This window comes from Lissotriton helveticus, chromosome 3_1 (assembly GCF_964261635.1).
Source record: "Lissotriton helveticus chromosome 3_1, aLisHel1.1, whole genome shotgun sequence".
NCBI classification, from domain to species: domain Eukaryota; kingdom Metazoa; phylum Chordata; class Amphibia; order Caudata; family Salamandridae; genus Lissotriton; species Lissotriton helveticus.
Window position 1 is genome coordinate 302,157,737 of NC_136061.1, and position 22,856 is coordinate 302,180,592.

Consider the following 22,856-nt stretch of genomic DNA (forward strand, 5'->3'; position numbering starts at 1 on the left):
ACAAATGATATAAGAAAATCAACCAGCTCTTGTTAACTGTGGCCTGTGTTTGATTTCACTCTAGTGGTCTGTTTCCAGGTGGATTTTCTCTTGCATTTCCCTATGTTGTCAACTAGCCAGGAAGTTTTCTTTCCTGGAAAAGCAAAAGATCATTTCACATCAGAAAATAACAGCTAGTGCCATTTGGTTGATTCAAAAGCGTCCCAGTTGTAGATATTTGTAGAGTAGCTACATGGAGGTATATTCATACTTTCTCCAGGCATTGTTTAGACGCAGACTCTAGGGGAGATGATATAGTTGGTCAAGCTGCTTCAAGGAATCTCTTTGGATGAGATTACACCTGTTAATGAATTTTTCTTGATTGTTTTGGCATTCTAGTTAGGGGGCCCAATTTTTTAGGTCTGTCATTAGCCAAGATGGTTTGATTTTACCAACATTATATGTATAATAGATTCATTGATTGGCCTGTTATTGTAAGTAGCACTTTTCCTCCTGCCACTGCAACGAAAGCATGTAGCACAGGGCCAGCCCACTTCCCTCTATCTGATGACATTCTGCCTTTTCACAAGGAGCCTATCCACACACAAATTAGTTGTCTTAAGTGCCAGGGATTTCGTTGACAATGTGTACTTTTTTGAGACCCACAATATTTTTCTTTTTAGCCAATGTTATTTTTTTTTTGAATTGATGAGGGCATGGAAGCTTCACATTTGTAAAACCTTTGCAAAAATCACGAGAAAGCAAACATTGACTAATCCAAACGAGCTGCAGAAAGCACAAGGTTCGTTTTTGGGATGTCTACATTGGAGAAATCATCACTAAAGTCATAAGCAACCATTCCAACTGCCCAATACTTCGTATTTTAAATGGCAAATATATATTCAATTAAAATCTGCATGGTTTTCTTAAAAAAGAACTCTGCCTGTAAGGCAACTGCCAGCGCAAGACATGCTGGGAGATAAAAGCTGCTGGCTCTTTAGAGGAATAGGTCATATTTTCAGTTATCTGTGAATGTAATCTCTCCTGCAGTATTTCCCATTGCTTTCCACTCCCACCAAATAATTTTTATTTTTTAAAACAGATTACATGTTTCCTTTTTTTGGAGGGGTAAGGGAGGTTGGGGGCAGGCAGCAGACGGCTGCTAACCCCTGCGCCTATTAAAAATATTAATTGAGCTACTTATTTTTTTCTTTCTCTTTTTTTCTTTTGTTGTTTGCTGATCCATCTCAGAGCAGTAAAAAAAAAAAAAAATGGGGCACCCACGTCAGGCATTGTAACTCATACATGTCGTCAGGCATGCACCCGCCTAAAAAAAATGTATGTTGCAGTTGAGTACGCTGATCGGACTCCAAGTTGCATAGCCTGTTCTTCAGTTTCTCGTGGAACTCTAGTAGGGCTGGGAAGTCCTGATGTTGCCCGACTTTTAAAAGATGCATAATGTTCGAGGCATGTGTGCTGTAGATACACATGTTTTGCATACTCCTGCCATCTAGTGTTGGGTCCGGATGTTTGCAAGTTGTTCGAAGAAGTTTTTCCTTGTCACGAGGTAAGGCGACTCCTTGTTTCGGTGCTAGTGCGCATGGTTATCGACTCCATTGTTAGATTATTACTTTCCACCATCAGGTTCAGACGTGTATTGCTGGGCTCCGGTTCAAAATCGTCCTTCGGGTTCCCTTCGTCGCACGATCCTCTCTACTCTCGAATGTATTGTTTCAGGATGCATTTCCCACTTCTCCTAGTATTGTTTCGACATCTGAAATCGGCTTTCAATCGGAAAAGCTTCGTGGACGGCCTTCGTGCCCTAACTGCGCCCGGTGTGCTCTCCTTCGATGGATCGGACTCTGTTTAAATTCTGTCCTTCGTTCCACGTGAAGTATCTGCGCACCGTCTCACACGAAGTGTGCAATGTGTGCTTATCTTCGGAGCACAAGGAAGAAGACTGCGACGCTTGCAGATTGTTGCGATCAAAGAAGACTCTTCGTGATCATCTGGCTCGATGTCATCAGATGCAGCGTCAAAGCATCGATTACATGCCGGACATTTTCGGTGAAGACTCCTGCCAAGAAGATATCAAGGCATCGGCTGCAGAGGAGGAGCAAGCCTTCTCTGAACAAGACTTAGACTTGGAGCTCAGGATAGACGCTGAAGAACTACCGCAAGGACAAGGTGACGTGAGTACCGAAGACCCATTGCCCTCACAGATTCCAAAAAAGCACAAGGCGTCAGCACCACCTCTGCCTACTGGCCAAGGTTGGCACTGAAATGACGTTTCTGATGCCCCACCTTCGTGCCCAGCACCGAAACTGCTAGTCAAGGCGTCTGGCTTGGTACCGAGTCCATGAAAAGCCTCCTCGGAGCCGAACGTCTCGGGTTCCAAGCACAAGTCTGGCTCAGAGCCGAAATACTATCCGCCGAAAGCCAAGCAGCCTTCGGAGCCGAAACCTTCCGCGGCGAAGGGACAGTCTCCATTGACAACGAAGACTTAAGTGCCGAAACACAAAGACACCCCTTCGGATCCTTAATTGGACACTATTCTATTACCACCTGATCTGAATCAAGAGCTCCATATTCACCCTGACACTGCCCATGTTCACGTAAAGCCACCTCAGAAACACAAGATTCAAGAAGAGGGCACTTACCAAATCCCCTTGAATTTGTTGTGTTCTAGATGCCGCAGACACTGCAGCTAGAGATGTTAACACCAGCATCCTACTCATGAGACACGCATGGTTAAGGATTTCAGGTTTTAGGTTCAACTCTTTTTTATTAGCATTTGGGGCGTAGAGGAGGTGGTCTTGGAATCCTTTACAAGACCTCCCATACCTGTCACACCACTCAACTTTCCAGGCCCTCTGACCTTTTTCAAGCCCTTCATTTTCATATAAAATCTCCAGATGCTGCCCCTTTTGTGGGCATCCTGGTGTACAGACCTCCTGGGCCCAGGACAGATTTTAGTCAGTCCCTTCTTAACATTCTAGAGCCCTATTTCGGATCGGCCAATTTGACTGTTTTGGGTGACCTAAACTTTCATTTGGATAACCTTGATTCTAAAGATTCCTTGGCCCTTTTGGACTCACTATCCGTATGTGATCTTGTGCAACTGGTCAAACAGCCTAGTCATCAGGCAGGCCATACATTGGACGCGTTTTTTTCTAATGATGATAGGCTCAAAATAGGCGATACTATCCCATTGGCCTGGTCCGATCACTTTGCTGTCCCTTTGGAGCTTCGGATAGCCCTGATGCCCGCAAAGACTGGTGTCCCCAGTCAAACTACATCCAGGAGGAACCTTAGGAAAATCACGAGCGCCACGCTGGCTCCACTGATGCAAAACTATAATGCTGATCATTCTGAGGATGTCAGTATAGCTGCTTCGGACCTGTCCAAAGCCATCATTGCAGCAGTAGATGTGCTCGCTCCTATTTCTTCATGCTACTCTGCGAGAAAGAGACCCTCGGCACCCTGGTTTTCGGAGATCCTTAGGCTCATGAGACAGGGGTGCAGGAAGCAAGAAAGGGTTTGGCGGACGAGCTGGAATATAAAGGAGAGGGATAAACATAAGAAGCTCCTCAAGGAGTATAAGATTGAGATCATCAGAGTGAAGCAAGAGTACTTTGCTAACCTAACAATGGCTCTTTCCTCTCCCAGGGATCTTTTTAAAATAGTGGACTCGCTTTGTACGCTACAGTTGCCGGACCCTGTAGTAAGCACTCAGGAATTCTGTGATAAAATCGCAGGATTCTTCCACTCGAAGATCGCAGACATCTATTCTAATCTTGAACTACAAAGATCAGTCACCCCTCCTCCGCCTGTCCCCTCTTCTCCGCTCCTGAAGGAGGTTCTATCTACCACCTCTATGACTCTGTCCGAGTTTCCACCTCTATCTTATCAGGAGCTCGACCTGCTCTTAAATAAGATAAGGTTGGGGTCCCCACTGGACCCATGCCCCCTTAAAGTCCTGAAGGAGTGCAGAGACTGCTTATTGCCCTTCTTGCTGGAAATCATGAATAGGGCGATGAGAGAGGGCATTTTCCCATCTCAATGGAAGAATGCGGTGGTCAAGCCCCTCCTAAAGAAGCCTACACTAGACCCTGAGGTGCTCAAGAATTATCGCCCCATTTCTTTGCTCCCAGCTTCCGCAAAGATGATGGAGACTTATCTTAATCAACATCTGGCGGCTTTCCTTGACTCCTCGGGTCTTCTAGATCAATCTCAACATGGCTTCAGGAGGCATCACAGCACTGAGTCAGCCCTTATGGTCGTTCTGAATAACATCCGTACGGAGGTGGACCAGGGTCATACCACCGTCCTGGTCCTCTTAGACCTGACAGCCGCCTTTGACACCCTATCCCCTACGGTTTTAACATCTCGCCTGAGGGAGATAGGGGTGGAAGGGGCGGCTCTGAGTCTGCTGGACTCCTTCTTGGATCAGAGGGAACAGAGGGTTAAGGTGGGAGACTTCCTATCTCCATCCCTACCTGTGCAATGCGGGGTCCCACAGGGGTCGGCATTAAGTCCGACCCTGTTTAACATCTACGTGACCCCGCTTGCCAGCTGGTTAGATCTTTTGGGATGGAGGTAGTCTCTTATGCTGACGACACACAGATCTTGGTGTCTCTCTCCCACCTGGATAACTCTTCACCGTTAAACTTTAGGAACTGCATGGAAGCAGTGTCCAAGTGGATGATTTACAATTCACTAAAGTTGAACGGTGAGAAGACTGAGATCTTGGTGTTTGGCCCTAACAACAACATCTGGTCGCCTGAATGGTGGCCGCCCTCGTTGGGGAACTGTCCTACTCCTACGGAGTCGGCACGGAACCTGGGAGTATTGATTGATCCCGCCCTCTCCATGATGCTGCAGGTCAACAGAACTGTTGCTACCTGCTGGGGTATTATTAAAATACTCCGAAAAATAAAACATTACCTGTCTCCTCAGGCGCGGAAGCAAGTGGTGGTAGCACTTGTCGCTTCGCGACTTGATTACTGTAACGCCCTATACACCGGCATGAATAGGAACTTGATACAGCGTCTGCAGACTGCCCAGAATGCGGCAGCGAAATTTGTTCTGGACGCCCCCAGACTAGCGTCAGCAACGGCAGCTAGGAAGGCCTTACACTGGCTTCCTATTGAATCGAGGATTATTTTTAAAACGCTCTGCCTGACCTATAGTGCACTCTCTGGCAAGGGGGCAGGGGGTGTTAAGAAACTGCTGCTACCCTATATATCGGGCAGAGACTTACGCTCCTCTTCTAAGAACCTGCTGGTTGTACCTCGCTTCCGTAGGAATAAATGGGGCGGCAGGGCCTTCTCTTCAGTTGCCCCTAAGCTATGGAATACTCTTCCTTGTGAAATTAAATCTCAGTCTTCTGTTTTGCTTTTTCGGAAAGCATTGAAAACATGGTTGTTTGCAAGGGCGTACCCGTAGTTACTGTTTCTCTTTTTGGTTTTATGGTTTGCTGTTAGGCGCCTTGATGCCTTCGGGCTTAGTTGCGCGTTATAAGATTCTTTTAATTTCATTCATTCATTCATTCATTTTCGTTCTACATACAATAACAGTTCTGCCGCACATATGTTGCAAGAAACAGGTATGCATTGATATACATCTAGTACATGCAGCTCTACTGTAACAGCCATTATCCATAAACTTCACTTTGTGGATTTCAGGTTTTAAACCTGAGGTCCAACATTCCATCCTTACCACACCATTTGACAATGTCAAGGTTATGACCGACGTTCTCTTCAGGGGGATAGGGTTGTCCTCCTCCCTAACGTCTCCTCCGCTGGATTGGTGCTCTGGATACTCCGGCGGATTTTTGGGGAAAACAAAAGAGAAGCACTATTAGGGCTTCTGGAATTTCAGGCTGTTGTGGGGAGGGAGGTGAATGGAGGCAGCACCTGTCTCTATCCCAAGAAGGTGAAAGGAAGGGTAACCGTCACCAGAGGGAACCGGACTACAGATTTAGGCGTCCGGTACAGATACCGCCCGTCACCCGCTCCCGCCTCCCGGTGCGCTTGAAAACACCCTCCCGGGTCCCCGGAATCAGGCATGCACCTCATCAAGCCACGTCCCTCCGGGAACGTGGCTGGGCGCAGCGTGAAGACGTTGGCCTCCTGGCTCTTCCGTGAACAAACTGTTCTCCGTCGGGTGGAACTGGTTCCTGCGTCTCCTCTTCTGGCGTCTCCGGCTCTCGAGGGACTGCTTCCGTCTTCCGGCTTTGCGAGACCTCCTCATAGGCTCCTGTCTCCTTTTCTGTTGACGATGCTTCGCTGTCCCACCTCCAGGGGGCGGGGCCTATCCACTCTTCGCCGGGTTCCTTAAAGGGCCAGAGGCGAGGGGAATCATCGCTTGTGAGCAGGTGGAGCTCCGACTCATGTAGCTGGGGAGGAAATAAAGGAGCGGTTCCATCAGTAAAAGGGGCAGAGCTGCGAGCCACAGGAGAGGAACCCTGACACACCCCTCCCCCAGAATCGTCCCGGTCGGGCATGATAAGGAACTAAGGGAGAAAGTCAGCGTTGGTGTTCATAGTCCCTTTACGATGACAAACCTCAAAGGCGAAGGGCTGGAGGGACAGAAACCAACGCATCACGCGTGGGTTATTGCTTTTGTTTCTATTAATCCAGACCAGTGGAGCGTGGTCGGTGTATAGTATGAAGTGACTTCCCTCCAGATAATACCTGAATTTTTCAATGGCCAATTCATTCATTTAATCTTTATTTCGGCTCGTTCGGCCATAAAAGATGCATAAGCAACAACAATACATTTTGCACAGTGGATACAACATACAATAGATTCAGCATACCAATGGGAAGCAGAAAATATACAATTCATCAACTAATACAGTAAATATCCAGATTAAAATAGGCATAATAATTAAAGAAAAGAAAAACCAACAAAAAAAACAGAAGTTTTTACAAAAACCACCACTAGCCAGTATCAGGGCAACCTAACTTACATGCAATTTACACCCATTTAATGTCTACAGATCAAGAGCCAAATTTTTGCGGGTATAACTAGCGCTCAATAGGATTCTGCTAACACAAAACACTGTAAGGCGTCCAGTATCTGTTTTAACAATCCGATATGCTTCCAGGTATGATCGTATACCTAAGGCTTTACACAATGGTTTAATCCATTTTCTCCTCGCTAGTTCGTAGACAGTACAGAAGAACAATATATGACTGTCATCCTCTCTCTGGTTTAACTGACAACATGTACAATTTACACTTTTTGATTGCCCTGTGGACTTATCCCATCTCGCTAGTAATAATTTTGTTTTAAGTATACCATATCTAAATTTTAAGTACAGGCTTTTTGCTAGGGGTGGTTGGATCTCATTTAAAAAGTCTTCAAAAAAATGGAGAGTCCTTAAAATCAAGAAAACTACGTGTAATGGATCCACATGAGAAGCCATTTCGGTAATTGTGCGTTATATAAAACCAAAATCTTGCCTTGACCAGAGTCTTACATCTTTGTCTCAAACACGCTGGATCATCCCAAAAATGGGCAAGGCCTATCCGATAAAACCAGGTTTTAACATACTTAAGCCAAGGGTTAGTGATATAAACATCAAGGTTCTTGACTTCTAAGATTCCTTGTCTATAATCTACAAGATCGAGAGTACTCCAGAGTCTGACCCAGAACAAGAGTGGCCTAAGTAATGCAATATGGTCTGTTCTTTTCATGTTTAAGTCCATGAATAATGGTACAAGTGGAGTACATTTGGCCAGTCTCAAAAGCCTTCTATAAAAAGTGTTTTCACTAATCGTAAAGATATTACCTACATTTATACCCCAGATTTCTGCTCCATATAAAGCACCAGATTGGGCCTTAAATTAAAAAACTTCTAGTGCTTGTGAAATGGACTTGCTTAAACTTGCCCCATGACGCTTTATAATAGGTAAAGTACTCTGATTGAAAATAGTTTTACTTTTTTCAATTTGCGTTTTCCATGAGGTTGTTGAATCTAGGGAAACACCCAAATACGAGAAGTTTGAAACCAGTTCAAGCCTTTGGCTATTTAAAAAGAATTGCCCTTTAAATGATTTATGGGGATTTATGGACATACATTTGGTTTTTTTCGTATTTATTTCTAGTCCTTTTGAGTCACAATACATTTTAAAGGAGTTTAGAAGTGTTTGTAGACCCATGGGCGTTTGCGAAACAGAATTGTGTTGTCCGCAAATAGGAGTGAGGGAACCCTCACACCATTCAGTTTTGGGGAATCATTATTACATTTATCTAAGTATTCTGGGATGTCGTTGACGAATAAAGAAAAGAGTGTAGGGGCCAACACACATCCTTGGCGGACTCCCCGTCTGATAGGTATGGGTTCTGTTAGTTCCCCTTTCGGGCCCCAATGTACTCTTGAAAAGTTATTATCATGTAATCGTCTAATCTGCTGGAGTATACAAGTTGGTAAACCCAGTGCAAACAAACAATCCCATAAACGATCCCGCAAAACTAAATCAAAAGCTGCCCTAAGGTCAACAAAAGCTACATAAATATGTCCTTTTAATTAAGAATCATATTTCCAACAAATGCAACAAAACCTAAATACTTGGTCTATCGTACTTGTGTTCCGTCTAAAGCCAGCTTGGAACTTTGTAAAGATCTCATTCTCATCGATCCACGAATCCATTCGATTTAAAAGATGCCTTGAGAAGATTTTTTGTAAAATGTCTAAAAGACAAATGGGACGATAGTTAGAAGGATCATATCTATCTCCATTCTTAAAAACTAAAATAATTTCTGCTCCCCACCAGCTATCTGGTAAATTCCCTCCGGCAACTAATATATTAAAAAGCTTATTTATGTATGGCGCCCATACACTGATCTCATGCTTGTACAAGTCCCCCGGTATTTTATCTAGTCCTGGGGCTTTACCGTTTTTCGCAGCAGTTATTGCTATCTCTGTTTCCTCAAGACTAAACTCTATAGTGTTTACGAGTGGGACCAACCATGGACTGTTTCCATCAGCAGTTACCTCGCTACCTGGTGCTTCATACAAGTGGGTAAAATGGTTAACCCAGGTTTGCTCATAAACGTCATCCGGTGACCTTTCTCCAATTTTCTCGTTAGCAACTAGTTTCCAAAAACCCACATTATCCTTCGCTTTAACAGCTATTAACATGTTCTCCCAACATTCCTCATCCCAGTTAATTCTAGCCTTTTTCTGCACCCTCCTGTATTCTTGCCTTAAGGTCCTGATTACATGTGTTTTTTTTGCTCTTAATTGCCTCTAGGAGTGAACCCTTACAGTTTCGACATTCCTTATTGTACCAGGGTTTAGTGCCAATAGAGCTAGTTTTTTGCAGTCTTTTTTTATTTGGCATTTTCGACACGAAAGGTACTAAGGCTTTAAAAAATTCAGTATGCAGGTCAATAAAAACCTTACCCTCTACTGGTTGGAGCATATGTTTAGCAAAAGTATCAGCAAAAAGTAAATAAATGCTGGATAATGCCTCTTTATTACTCAATAAGCTAGCCCATTTAAGGGAACGCCTATTGTTGCTCATCAAAGGGCCATCAGTAATTGGGATATCCAACATATTATAATCCATCGGACTCCTAGTACTAGGGACTAATCTATGGTCCATTGACAGGTGCAATGGCCGATGGTCACTTTCATACCTATTCAATTACGAAGTCAGATAGGAAGGACCAAATATCAAAAGATACCAAAATATAGTCAATCCTACTTTGGTAATCGTTTTTAACAAAGGTTGGTGCTTTTGGAGAGTCTGATGGAAAGCGGCCATTACAGGCCCTCAAACCATGTACAGATACCAATCTCGTTATCTGGGTAGCTAGGGTCGTACAGCTCACACCCTTCGTGTAAGATAAGGAGGGGATGTTATTGGCCCTATCCTCATCTGAAAAAACATCTCCAAACCCTATAATCGGTTCAAAGTTACAGTTGAAATCACCGCATACTATTATACTGCTAGTCACATCTACATAATCTGTAAGAAGTTTGTCCAATTTGTCAAAAATTACAGATTCTTTTGATAGCCCACATGGTCGGTTATAAACATTAAACACCACAATGCGCCTACCATCCTTCAGATTAACTACAAGTCCTAGTATATCTGCTGAATCAGTGTTTAATTGTTTACCTCTAATAACACACTGACCCTTACCGTGAGCTCCCCCGATGGTCTGCCTCTAACTGAGGGAACTGCCTCGATATTGAAAGTCCTATATCCCACCCTATGTGGTATTTCAAGGGTCCAGGTTTCTTGAAACAGGCAGAAGTCACTGGAATCTATATAGTTAGACCAATCAGGGTCAGAAAGATTTTTTATCAAACCAGCGATGTTCCAAGATATCAAGGTAATTTTGTGTTGCGTAGTTGATCTTTCCCTAACTAGCGTTGGACTATCCCCTGCTAGTGTTGCCCCCATTTTCAAGGCCAGACTGTTACTAGCCCCTAGTATAGGGCTTGCTACTGGAGAAACGGGGGCTATAGTCACTTGCCTTGAACTCAGGACACCTCCTACATCAGTATCGGCTCCCCCTTGATTGAACCTAGATGGCATCAAATCTTGAACCACTTGTTCTACAACAGGAATAAACTTCAGAGTTGGATCACGCTCAACTCTCTGTATAATGGATACTAGGGTACTTGGTATAACTGGTCCTAGGCTCCCCAACACTGGTTGTTGTATATTTCCATCCGGTTTACAGCCACCATCAATTTTCTCTATTTGAATTACATTTGTGTGACCAACCATACAGTGGTCATTCTGTGATCTTCAATCACAGTTATCCAAACCAGAGAAAATATCAAACCTGTTTGCTGTCTCCAGGGGTGTAAACGGTCTCAGGTGTTCCATTCTCCTATTGGGGTTTCTAGAAGACCTGGGAGGTACCATATTCCACCCAAAGGGGTCAGCAACATGATGATAGTATGAAAGTTCTGGTAGGAGCCCAGTGTTAAAGGACATTAGCGGAGCAATCTGATTGGGTATCTGAGCACCAATATGGTTAGGAGGAAACACCAGGGATCTCGGATAAAAGTCCCTCCAGGAACGTGGCTGGGCGCAGCGTGAAGACGTTGGCCTCCTGGCTCTTCCGCTGTGGCTCCTCCTGGTCCTCCGTGAACAAACTGTTCTCCGTCGGGTGGAACTGGTTCCCCAGTCTCCTGTTCTTGCGTCTTCGGGTCTTGAGGGAATGCTTCCGTCTTCCAGCTTTGCAAGACCTCCTCATAGGCTCCTGGCTGCTTTTCTGTTGATGATGCTTCGCTGCCCCACCTCCGGGGGGAGGGGCCTATCCACTCGTCGGCGGGTTTCTTAAAGGGCCAGAGGCGAGGGGCATCCTCGCTTGTGGGCTGGTGGAGCTCCGACTCAGGTAGCTGGAGAGGAAATAAAGGACTGGTTCCATCAGGAAAAGGGGCAGGGCTGTGAGCCACAGGAGAGGAACCCTGACATTCACGCTTCCCCTGATAATACAACACCTGTCGTTGGAAAACTTCAACAATTCCTCTCAATTTGGCAGTCTATAACATCCAACAAATGAGTACTTGGAATTATCCAACATGATTAATGCCTTGAGCTTACCAGCAATCCCCCAAATATTCCACCTCGATCTCACAAGTTATCTACAGAACACATACACTTACTAAAACAAGAGGTCTAGTCTCCATTACTGAAAAAAGCAATAGAGCCAGTTCCCTACATTACCAGGGTTCTGGGGTATACTCTCTCTACTATCTCATCCCCTAAAAGGACAGTTCCCTAGGACCTATTTTAGATCTGAGAGAGCTAAACCATTACATTCTGTCAGAACATTTTCACATGGTGACACCGCAGACTTTGTCAACTCTAGATTTAAAGGACGCATATTTTCATGTTCCAATTCATCCAGCTCATCCCAAATACCTCTGATTTGTGATAGCAGGCAAGCACTACAAGTTCAAGGTGCCTTCCTTCGGAGTAACTACAGCGCCCAAAGTTTTTACCAAATGCCTGGCAGTAGTCGCTGCTCATGTCAGAAGAGAACAAATTCATTTTCTTCCCCTACCTTCATGAATGGCTCTTCAAAGCCAGCACTCACCAAACTGTATGCAGCACACACAGATTACAATAGATCTACTTCATCTACTAGGCTTTACTATTTATGCACAAAAGTCCCACCTGCATCCTTCTCAGATACCTAGGAGCCACTCTAGACACAGTCAAAGCTTTGGCCTCTACCAATGTAGCCAGAATATACAATATTCAGGCTATCATTCAACAGTTTCAGCCTAACCAAGCATTACCAGCCAGAGTTTTCATTCAACTATTAGGAATGATGGCGTCTTCATTAGCAATTGTACCCCATGCAAGGCTTCACATGCGCTCCTTATAAGAGTTCCTAGCACATCAGTGGAATCAATCACACAGTCTATTAACCGATCTAGTGTCGGTAGATGGCCGTACACATCGCTCTCTGCTGTGGCGGAACCAACAAAACTTATCAGCTGGCTTGTCTTCCATAGACCATGTTCCACAGATCGTACTCACAGTAGACGCATCTCTGACAGGTTGGGGAGCTTATCTCAAAATTGTGGAGCAACAAGCACAAGACTCTCCACATCAACGATCTGGAGCTATTAGCTGCCTTCATAGCAGTAAAGCTTTTCAGACTTATCTCCTAGCCAAAACTGTCCTAGTCCGGACAGACATGGCAGCAATGTATTATGTGCAGAAGACACACTCTCTCCAGCCACTCGCTCAAGCCATTTATCTCCTGGCAGAAATCTCCCAAGAGTAAGCAATCAAATTGCCGATCTCCTCAGCAGAAGAAGGCAACAAATTCACAAGTGGGAACTTCACCCCCAGGTTCTCCTCCCGTACTTCCAACATTGGGGATTTCCACAGATAGACGTATTCGCCAAAGCTGAAAATGCAAAAATTCCCAAACTTCGGTTACAGGTACCCGCACCAACAATCAAAGGGTAAGGCCCTGTGGATGAACTGGTCAGGGATATTTGCCTACGCTTTTCCGCTTCTCCCGCTTCTCCCGCTCATTCCATGGGTGGTTCGGAAGCTCAGGCAAACCATCACACTAATTCTAGTAGCTCCCACAAGGGCTCGTCAGCCATGGTACACCTCCCCGTTGGAGCGGTCTCTATTTCCGAATCAAAAACTACACCTCAACTCGGTCTTCTCGCATAGAAATATGGAGAAATCAGACATCCAAATACCAAAGAACTGAATATAGCGATCTGGCTCCTGAAGTCATGGAGTTTGGGTGCTTATATGTACCACCAGATTGTATGAATATTCTAAATGAAACAAGAAAGCCTACAACCAGAGCTTGCTATGCTGCAAAATGGAAAAGATTTGCGGTATATTGCAATAACAACAAAATCAATCCTTTAGACTCTTCTATACAAAACATTATCTGTTATTTGTTACATTTACAATGAACAGGACTGGCTTACACGTCTATTCGTTTGCACCTTGCAGCTGTAGTCACTATTCAGTGTTCCAGTAATCAAGGCCTTTATGTAAGGTTTAACATGGGTAATCCACCAAGGATTCCTCCTGCCCCAGTCCGGAATCTCAACATTGTCCTTACAAGGCTCATGGGCCCACCTTTTGAATCCTTACACAAATGCCCTTTACAGTTCTCTCATGGAAAGTTGCTTTCCTCATTGCTATCACACCACTGAGGAGAGGTGGTGAGCTACAGGCATTAACTGTAGAAGAACCTTTCTTTGAGCTGCACAAAGACAGGATAGTTCTCCGAACCAATCCCAATTCCTTCCCAAAGTAGTTTCTGCTTTTCATGTAAATCAGTTGGTTGAGTTACCAGTTTTTTTCCTCAACCTGATTCTGTAGCAGAACGCGCTCTTCATACACTTGATGTTAAGAGAACTTTATTGTACTACATTGCTTGAACAAAGGACTTTCGCAAAGCAAAACAACTATTTGTAGCATTTGCTCCACTGAATAACTGCAATCCTACCTCTAATTCTGGTAGTGCGAGATGGATTGTTAAATGGATTTAAAAATGCTATGCTAAAGCCAAAAGCACTGTGACTATACACCCTAGAGCACATTCCACCTACTTAATAGAGGCTTACATAGCATTTTTAGGTAAAGTCCCTCTAGCTGACATATGTAAAGCAGCTACATGGTCTACACCTCACACATTTACCAAACACTATTGTGTAGATGTGTTAGCACGTCAACAAGCTAATGAAGGCCAAGCAGTACTTAAAACCCTATTCCAAACAACAGCAACATCTATAGGTTAGCCACCGTTTTTGGAGTATACTGCTTTATAGTCTATGAATCTACAGCACACATGCCTTGAAGGGATATTGTTACTTACCCAGTAAGCATCTGTTCTTGGCATGGACAGCTGTAGATTCACATTTGCCCACCCGCCTCCCCAGGTACCTGTAGTTGTTGCAGTTCTTCAGTATACATTTATACGCCTGGACATCTCTGTACTGCTTACTTACTCCATTCTCACCCTCTTGCGGGAAAACAATCTAACAATGGAGTCGATGACCATGCACACTATCACCGGAAAGAGGAGTCACCTAACCTCGTGACTAGGAAAGATTTCTTCGAAGAAAAACAACTTGCAAACATCCGAACCCAACACAAGATGGCAGGAGTATGCAAAGCATGTGAACCTACAGCTCTACATGCCAAGAACAGATGCTTGCTGGGTAAGAAACATTATCCTTTTTCTGCCACCTCTTTTTCAGTGGGTTATTTTTCTCTTAAACTGATTCCATGATGTGTTTCCCCTTATTTGATATACACCACTCATATCCCAGGCTGAAGTAACAAATTGTGACACCATACATATCGTTTTTTGCATTTGTATGAATGGATGGATGGTTACTGTAGTAAATCTATTTCTTTACCTCTTTTCATAATGAAGAGACTGGCGATTGAATTATCACGCAGCCAAAAATCGAGAGGCATGTCACCACCAGACAATCACATCAGCCTGCAAAATGATGACTGCACTGACATTAGGTCAAAGAAGCCAGAGGAGCATCTTGAAGGCTTATCTGCTGCAGCAGCTGCAAGAGATAAAGATGATGACGAGGATGAACAAATCCTGCATGACGTGTTTAACGTAGATATTCCCTCTATTATTTCAAGTTTGTGATTTTTGTGTTTTGAAATCAAGCATTGACTTGTTAGGAAAAAATTGCTCTGTGTATTTAATTTCATATAATTTATTTCTTTCTGTCCTTTTGATGGTTAAACCTTCTGAGTCATTGAAAGTGGACCATTAGATAAACAACTCTGAATTACCTAAATGCTTATGCGATCTAACCATTAGCCTTTATGCAGGTTATGGGGTAAGAGTAAATCTACATTGTGTGTTTACATTAATGTTTGAGCCTCAGAGAAGGGCAGCCCTTTGTGGAGTAATTTCGAAGAAGGCAAGCAAGAGTTGTGTTAGTTTACTCAATGGAATTGCTGAAGCCCTAATAGAAATGATGCCTTCTGAATACAAGGACATACATGGAAGGTAGTGTTTGCATTAAACCACTATTGCAGACTGTGCTAACATTCAAATGCATGTCAAAATCCACCTGGTGACAGTCAGAGGTATTGTGAAGTTCCATTTGACTCTCAAACATTTGCATGTGACCAAAACATTATTGGATAAATGTCTGCATACTTTCGGACCAGTTCTCGGTGCATTTTCACAGGGTTGCGTTTATTAACTAGTTATTATAAGAACAAACCTTTGTGAAAATGTAATGCCTGTTATGTTATGATTATGCCTTGGTTCCTGCAAAAGATGGTTATACCCATCTAGAGCCGGGAGACAAAAACAACCTTGTGACCTCCATCAGTATGCGAAATGTGAGCAATCAGACAGTTCAAACTGCTCTTAGGTTCCATGTCATCCTGTATTCATTGAAGATTCATTGCTGTCTCCATGTGAAACTTGCCAGGAAGAGCTCCACGTTACTAGAAGAAACAGTTCATGAGGAACTAAGACGGTACAGAGCAAAGCTACGCCAGTACTCTAATTTGGACTGTCTGATGGATGGATACAAATCTTCAGCACGCACGCCCTGACCTCCACCGACTACATCCTCCTCGGAGACCTGAACTTTCACCTTGAGAACAACAACTCCACAACCCTGATCGATAACCTCGCCAACCTCGGACTGAAGCAACTCGTCACAACGCCCACCCACTCCGCCAGCCACACGCTCGACCCAGTCTTCTCCTCAAGCCTGCACGTCTCCATCAGCCACACCACCGAACTCCTCTGGACCGACCACCGCTGCATCCACTTCGCCTTCCAGAAACCCACCGCACCCAACAGATCCCCGCTGCTGCTGGAGCAAAATCACCGAAGACCAACTACATGCAAACCTCGCTCTCAGCCCACCCACCGAACCCTCCAACACCGATGACGCTGCCCACAGCCTCAGACTCTGGACCGAGGACTGCGCCTACTCCCTCGCCCCGATGAAGAAACCGCCCCACAGAGGTGCCAGCAAGAGGGCCAGCTGGTTCACCCCAGAACTCCTTGCCTCCAAGCAAGCCTGCCGGAAACTAGAGGAATGGCACAGCGGACAAACTCCGGACAGCCACGCTGCACACAAGGACACCATCCGCAACCACCACCTCATCAGTGCGCCCGCCAAGAGGACGTCCTTCAAAGACCACCTCAACAACAACGCACACAATAGCAAGGAGTTCTTTAACATCGTGAAGGAACTCTCGAACCCCAGCTCCAACACCGACATCTCGCTGTCACAAGCCCTGTGCGACTCCCTCTCCACCTTCATCCACCGCAAGATAGCAGACATCCACGACAGCTTCAACACCCAGACAGCCCCAACAGACAGCAACACAACAGACCCTCCGCACACAATCAACCACGACCCCCTGCTAGCCTGGGCCAGCGTGAGCGTCAGACACCATCAAGACCATGAGCACAATCCACTCCAGCTCTCCGTCAAACCCATTCCCGCACCACGTCTTCAACAAAGCAAGCAGCTCCATCGCACCCCACCTGCACAACGTCATTAATCTCTTCCTCGAGACCGCGACCTTTCCTGAGAGCTGGAAACATGCCGAGATCAACACCCTACTCAAAAAACCTAAGGAAGACCCAAGAGACCTCAAGAACTACCGGCCCATCTCTCTGCTCCCCTTCCCGGCCGACGTCATTGAGAAAATCGTCAACAGACAGCTAACCCGATACCTCGAAGAAAACAGAATCCTGGACCCTTCCCAATCAGGGTTCCGCAGCAACCACAGCACTGAGACTGCCTTCATCGCCGCCACCGACGACATCAGGACCCTGCTGTAGAACGGTGAGACCGCAGCCCGACACTGTTCAACATTTACATGGCCCCGCTCGCACACGTCGCCCGACAGCACGACCTCAACATAATCTCCCATGCCGATGACACTCAACTGATCCTCTTCCTCACCAATGACCCCATCTCCGCCAAAGCCAACCTCCACGAAGGAATAAAGGCCGTCGCCAACTGGATGAAGATCAGCCGTCTGAAGCTGAACTCGGACAAGACTGAGGTCCTCATTCTCGACTCCAACCCTTCAGCTTGGGATGACTCCTGGTGGCTGACGGCACTGGGGGCAGCCCCGACACCGACCGACCACGCACGCAACCTGAGATTCATCCTCGACTCAACGCTCTCAATGACCAAGCAAGTCAACGCCGTCTCCTCCTCCTGCTTCAACACCCTCCGCATGCTCCGCAAGATCTACAGATGGATCCCGACAGATACAAGAAAGACAGTCACCCAGGCCCTCGTCCACAGCAGACTCAACTACGGAAACACCCTCTACGCGGGAGCCCCGACCAAGCTCATCAAACCACTACAATGCATCCAAAACTCCTCGGCATGACTGATCCTCGATGTACCACGACACGGCCACATCACCCCCCACTTGAGAAATCTGCACTTGCTCCCCGTCAACAAGAGGATATCCTTCAAGCTCTTCATCCATGCACACAAAGCACTCCACAAGACCGGCCCAGCCTACCTCAACAGACGGCTCTCCTTCTACATCCCCATCCTCCAGCTACGCTCTGCCAGCCTCTCACTCGCCACCGTCCCACGCATCCGAAGGACAACCACCGGCGGGAGATCCTTCTCTCACCTCTCCGCCAAGACATGGAACACCCTCCCACTGAGCCTACGACAGACCCAAGACCCGCTGACCATCAGGAGGATACTCAAGACCTGGCTGTTCGGTCAGTAGCGGCCCCTCCTTCCCCAGCATCTTGAGACCCTCACGGGTATGTAGTGCGCTTTACAAAAGATATCAATTGTACTCTGCTTCCAGGGGGAGGGGGAGGGGGAGTGGCCAAATTGGCAACCAAGATGGCCACACAACATTGAATCTCCTGTATTGAGTCCCCCAAAAGACAGCGCTGTACTGCTATATCAGGTCTGCTAATGCAGGGGTGATCCTCCCCTTGCACCTAAAAATGCACTGTGACCTATGGTAGCTGCCAGATGGTGGAGAAGTACTGGCGAGTTGCCACTGCGCGCCCTTGGAGCCCCGGCGGCGACTCTGGCTGCAGGTGAGCCTGAGGGTGAGTCTGCGGTGGGTACCGACTGACGACACTTACCTGACAGCTATGAGCTATGATCTGCAGCACCAACATGGATGTTGGGGTGTGCGATGACCTGACTCCGGCCAAGAGAGTGCGGACATCTGGACTCTGGCGGCCACGGGCCCTCCTGCGCACGTGGCTTGGCCTTGAGCGTGATGGCAAAGCCTGCACTTCAGCAATCAAGCGTTGAAATTGGTGGTGAGTGCCTGGGCTCGGTCCTTGCCTCCTCCATCCCTCCTGCAAATCCCTCTGGCAGGCATCACCCTCCAATACTGCTGCACCCTACTATGTGCCCAGGGGGGCTTATTCTGATCCGATGCGGCTCCCCCTGCCTAGTCTTAATGCCGCAGCCTGCCTTCTCAATGCGGACTGGCGGCGGCGCCTGGGTGATTCCCACTGGTAACAGGGCAGACCAACGGCGGACCAGAAAAGCCGCACTTCACTGCTGTGTTCCTTTTATAGTAGTTTATTTAGAGTCTAAGAATATGTACACATGCAATTCCTGCACCTGCCATTGTTGGGTGCAAACTGCTTAGCAGATCAGAAAGTAGATGATTATGGAGAGGTGCATCACTAAATTGTCTTTTCCTAATGATATAGACGGATACAATTCCTTTGTGTTTGGATTTCCTTTATTTCAATGTGGGCTCCTGCCATCGCGTTTCGTTCAATAAGGATTGAACTTCATCAGGGCTTGTATATTATATGGACAGAAAATGATCCATTGATGGGGTCTGGTGATTAATCGGCAATTAAGAGTAAAACGCGGAATGCAATAATACCCCAGTGTTCCATGTGTGGAAACCAGTGTCAATTAATGAGCGGAAGGTGTATCATGATGGGGCTCCCCGATAAGGGCCCGGCATCCGTACCTTCGACGCGTTTGTTGGGTGTCCTCTCTCTGGACCAAATTCAAGATCCTGAATTCAGTCCAGAGAAGACACCAAACACACGTGACGATTAATCACCACACCCCATCATTGAATCATTTACCGTCCATATATTATACAATCCCTGATGAAGTTCAATCCTTATTGAATGAAACGCTTTGATCGGAGCCCATTTCATGATATCGTTGAAATAAAGAAAAGGTAATTCATTGGTAACTTAGGTCCAAGAGGGCTAGATCTATGCTTGATATATATATATAGCCACATAAAATATATTTACAATGAATCAAAATAGAACTAATTTTTCTGTAGTCAGTGGGCATTCTTAACATTTGGCATATATTCAGCCCTTCTTAACCTACCTTGTCCACTACTTTTTTAATATTTGAAATCTTTGCTGCCCACTTGTCAGAACCCCTTTCAAGGGCCACGGTGTAGGTAGCTGGCTCTGTATACACTATGCAATAACACAAAGGATCCAAGAGGGAAAAGAAAGATACAGAAGGGATCGCCCTCCACTCAAGTCAGTCAAATCACAAAAAGATCCCTGTACCAAGGACAATGGATAGCATACGTCTACTCAACATGAGTGTACACAAATCTGGATATATTACTATAATGTTCCAGAAATACCCCCTCTCTCTTCACGGTGAGGTGTGTATTCTCTAATGTCTTGCTGTCCACAACAAACAAATGTTTGTATCTAAAAACATGGAGTTTCAGGGTAGCATTCAACTCAACATGTCCAATGATGTCTGCCCTCAATTAGACAGTACATGCACCCACAATTGAACAGATGAAAAAATGTGTGGTGGAAAGGAAGGCACCTCACGGGCGAACAACCCTCGGGGAACTTGGCAGATGTTACCAATTCTATGCCCCTTTCTCATCATTGGTTGCCATTCCAATTCCAAAAGAAATTAGTGTACAAAACAAAGGAAATGTACAACACAAAACAAAAGGTGCGTGCAAAGAAGTGCTAGACAAGAAGCTACAGCAATAGCTCACTAGTGTGACCAACATACAAGAGTGATATAAAATCATCAGACACACTCATTATATAACTTTATTATTAGTACTAGTGTGTGCTGGTGAATTAAAACGGCTGGTAGCTTAATATTGCATACCACTACCTGACACCGACATGTTTCACTGCCCCAATACTTTTGGCAGATTCATTAGGGTATTAACACTCGCTATCCTTTGTCCTTGGTACAGGGATCTTTTTGTGATTTGTCTGTATACACTATACCAAAGTGTACACAGAGTCCAGTGGAACCCAAAGGTAGGCAGAGGTAAAGTTAGATAGCACCTTCCTCTCTATTTGTGGTAGTGTGGTCGAGCAGTAAGGCAGTATCAGACAACAGTGTTAAGCATTTGTTGTACACACTCAGTCAGCCAGACCAATTGTTTATGATCAAAAATATTCGTTTAGGTATTTTATTCCCTAGAATCAAGCAAGCTTGGCACAGGTAAGTGATAGATAATTTGCAGTAAATATACAGTTGTAAATCAGTTTGGATTGCAATTGTAAATGTACTTTGATTTGATTACAGTAGTGTTACTGAAAATGCACTGCTTTCAGAATACAGTACATATAATTTGTATAGGATTTTTTGTAAAATTACAGGTAAATTACATTTGAGATTACTTTTCTTACACAGTGTAGTATACATGAATACTGCACTGGTGCATTTCCTATAAACAGGTGAGGAAAATCGTTTTTGTTAGTACAATTTTAAAGAATTTCTTTAGATTTTCCAACTCAACACTTAAAAACATTTAATAGAAAAAAGTCAATGTTATCCTATGGAGGAAAATAGTGTATTCGGTTTAAAGGTAAGTACTTTGTTGTGGGAGTTGGTGTTCTGGGGTTAGACTTAGGGGTCGTCCAGGGTCAAGGATGTACTCTTGTTACACCCTCAGCGGCAATAGGGTGGCCAGGTGCAGAGTCCCAATGTTATCCAATGGATAAGGGACGTCCGGTTGCTGGCTGTTGACGAGCATGCCACTATGTTGTTGGAGCAAAACTCCTGGACTTAAGCTCAGGGCAAATGGGGGTTTAGGCCAGCACAAAAGTTGCACCCTCAGCGGCCCTGGGGTGTCCGGGTGCGGAGTGCTGTTTTGGCATCGGAAGCCCTGTAGCTTTCAAAGGAGAGTCTCCGGTCTACAAAAGCACTGCAGGCTTGGGTACGAAGGTCTTCTGGGTGCGACCACTACTTGGAGAGGTATGTTGGGGGTTGGTTAGGCACTGTCGGTTGGGCCACCCAAGGTCGCAAGGTGTCTGGTGCAGGGTTGCCTTTTAGGGTCAGATCTTCTTACCAGCTCCTGGACGCGGTTGGGGGATCTTCTATTTTGAGGCTGCAGGCATCGTTCAGAGGCAGGTCAGGGGCCGCTGAATCTCGAGTCAGGATCACTGGGGAGACGTCCTCTTGGTGTTGGGCCACTCAAATTCGGGTCATGGGCGTCGGGTACAGAGTGGTGCAAACTCGCTGATCCTTGCGGTGCTGGAATCTGGTGTTTGAACAAATCTGGTGTTCACGGAAGACAGCGTCTTTGGGATTGAAAACAGGCGGTCGTCTGGGCTTCTCAAGGTTGCTGGCTGCAGGACACACTTGGAATTCGCTGGAGCAGGTTTGACGTTGGGACAGGCTGGTAGGGCTGGGGCCAAGTCAGAGGGCGTCCACTCTTGTTAGCTTTGGCACAGCTGTTAGGTCCTCCTTCTTCTTTTCTTCTTGCAGGTTCTTGTCTGAGGAAGCAAGATTCAGGAGTGCCCCATAAGACTGGATTTAGGGGCGTTACAGATTGGTAAAAGGTTGGGACCAATGGGTCCCTTCCCTGGGGTGGGTACACCCCCTATTATGCCACCCTCCAGTGGGAGGGGGGCATAAGCATTTCCCTGGTTGGCTGGGTTCCCCCATCTGCAAGATGGCAGGGACTGAGAGTTGTGTTTCACCTCTTTTCCCCCACCTGAGGGGTGGAGTTGGCAGAGGTGGGCACACCTCTCTTCCTCACTTGTTTTTCCCGCCGGTTCTCCCGTCCAAAGTGGGGGTCAGAACCAGTGGGGACAAGTTGCTGAAAGCAGCAAGTGGCCTGGGGAAGCGCACAAAAGGCGGCAAGCCTTTGACGCTTCCCCTTCGTGGACCCTGCCCATCGTGGGGGAGGATGCTTGAAAGCTTGTCCCAGGATGTGCATTGTTTCAGGCCCCCCGAGAGCAGCAGCCTCTCAACCCAGGGGTCCTGAAACATGTCTGGTGGTGGCAGCTGAAAGCACCTACTCAGTCTGGACACTAGTGGTAGGTCATTTTTCAGGGGGCATCTCTAAGATGCCCCCTGTGTGCTTTTTTTCATTAAATCCCACACTGGCATCCGTGTGGGTTTAATGTGC

At 45.9% G+C, this 22,856-nt stretch overlaps 1 protein-coding gene across 2 annotated transcripts in view; it reads left to right on the forward strand.

Moving 5' to 3' along the window:
- The window catches only part of TRIM37 (tripartite motif containing 37), a 1,276,082-nt gene that overhangs the window by 658,921 nt on the left and 594,305 nt on the right, over positions 1-22,856 (forward strand). For both annotated transcript variants that reach the window (XM_078679853.1, XM_078679852.1), the window contains exon 15: positions 14,890-15,090. In XM_078679853.1, coding sequence (XP_078535979.1) covers positions 14,890-15,090 — 201 coding nt within the window. The remainder of the gene's footprint in view (positions 1-14,889; positions 15,091-22,856) is intronic.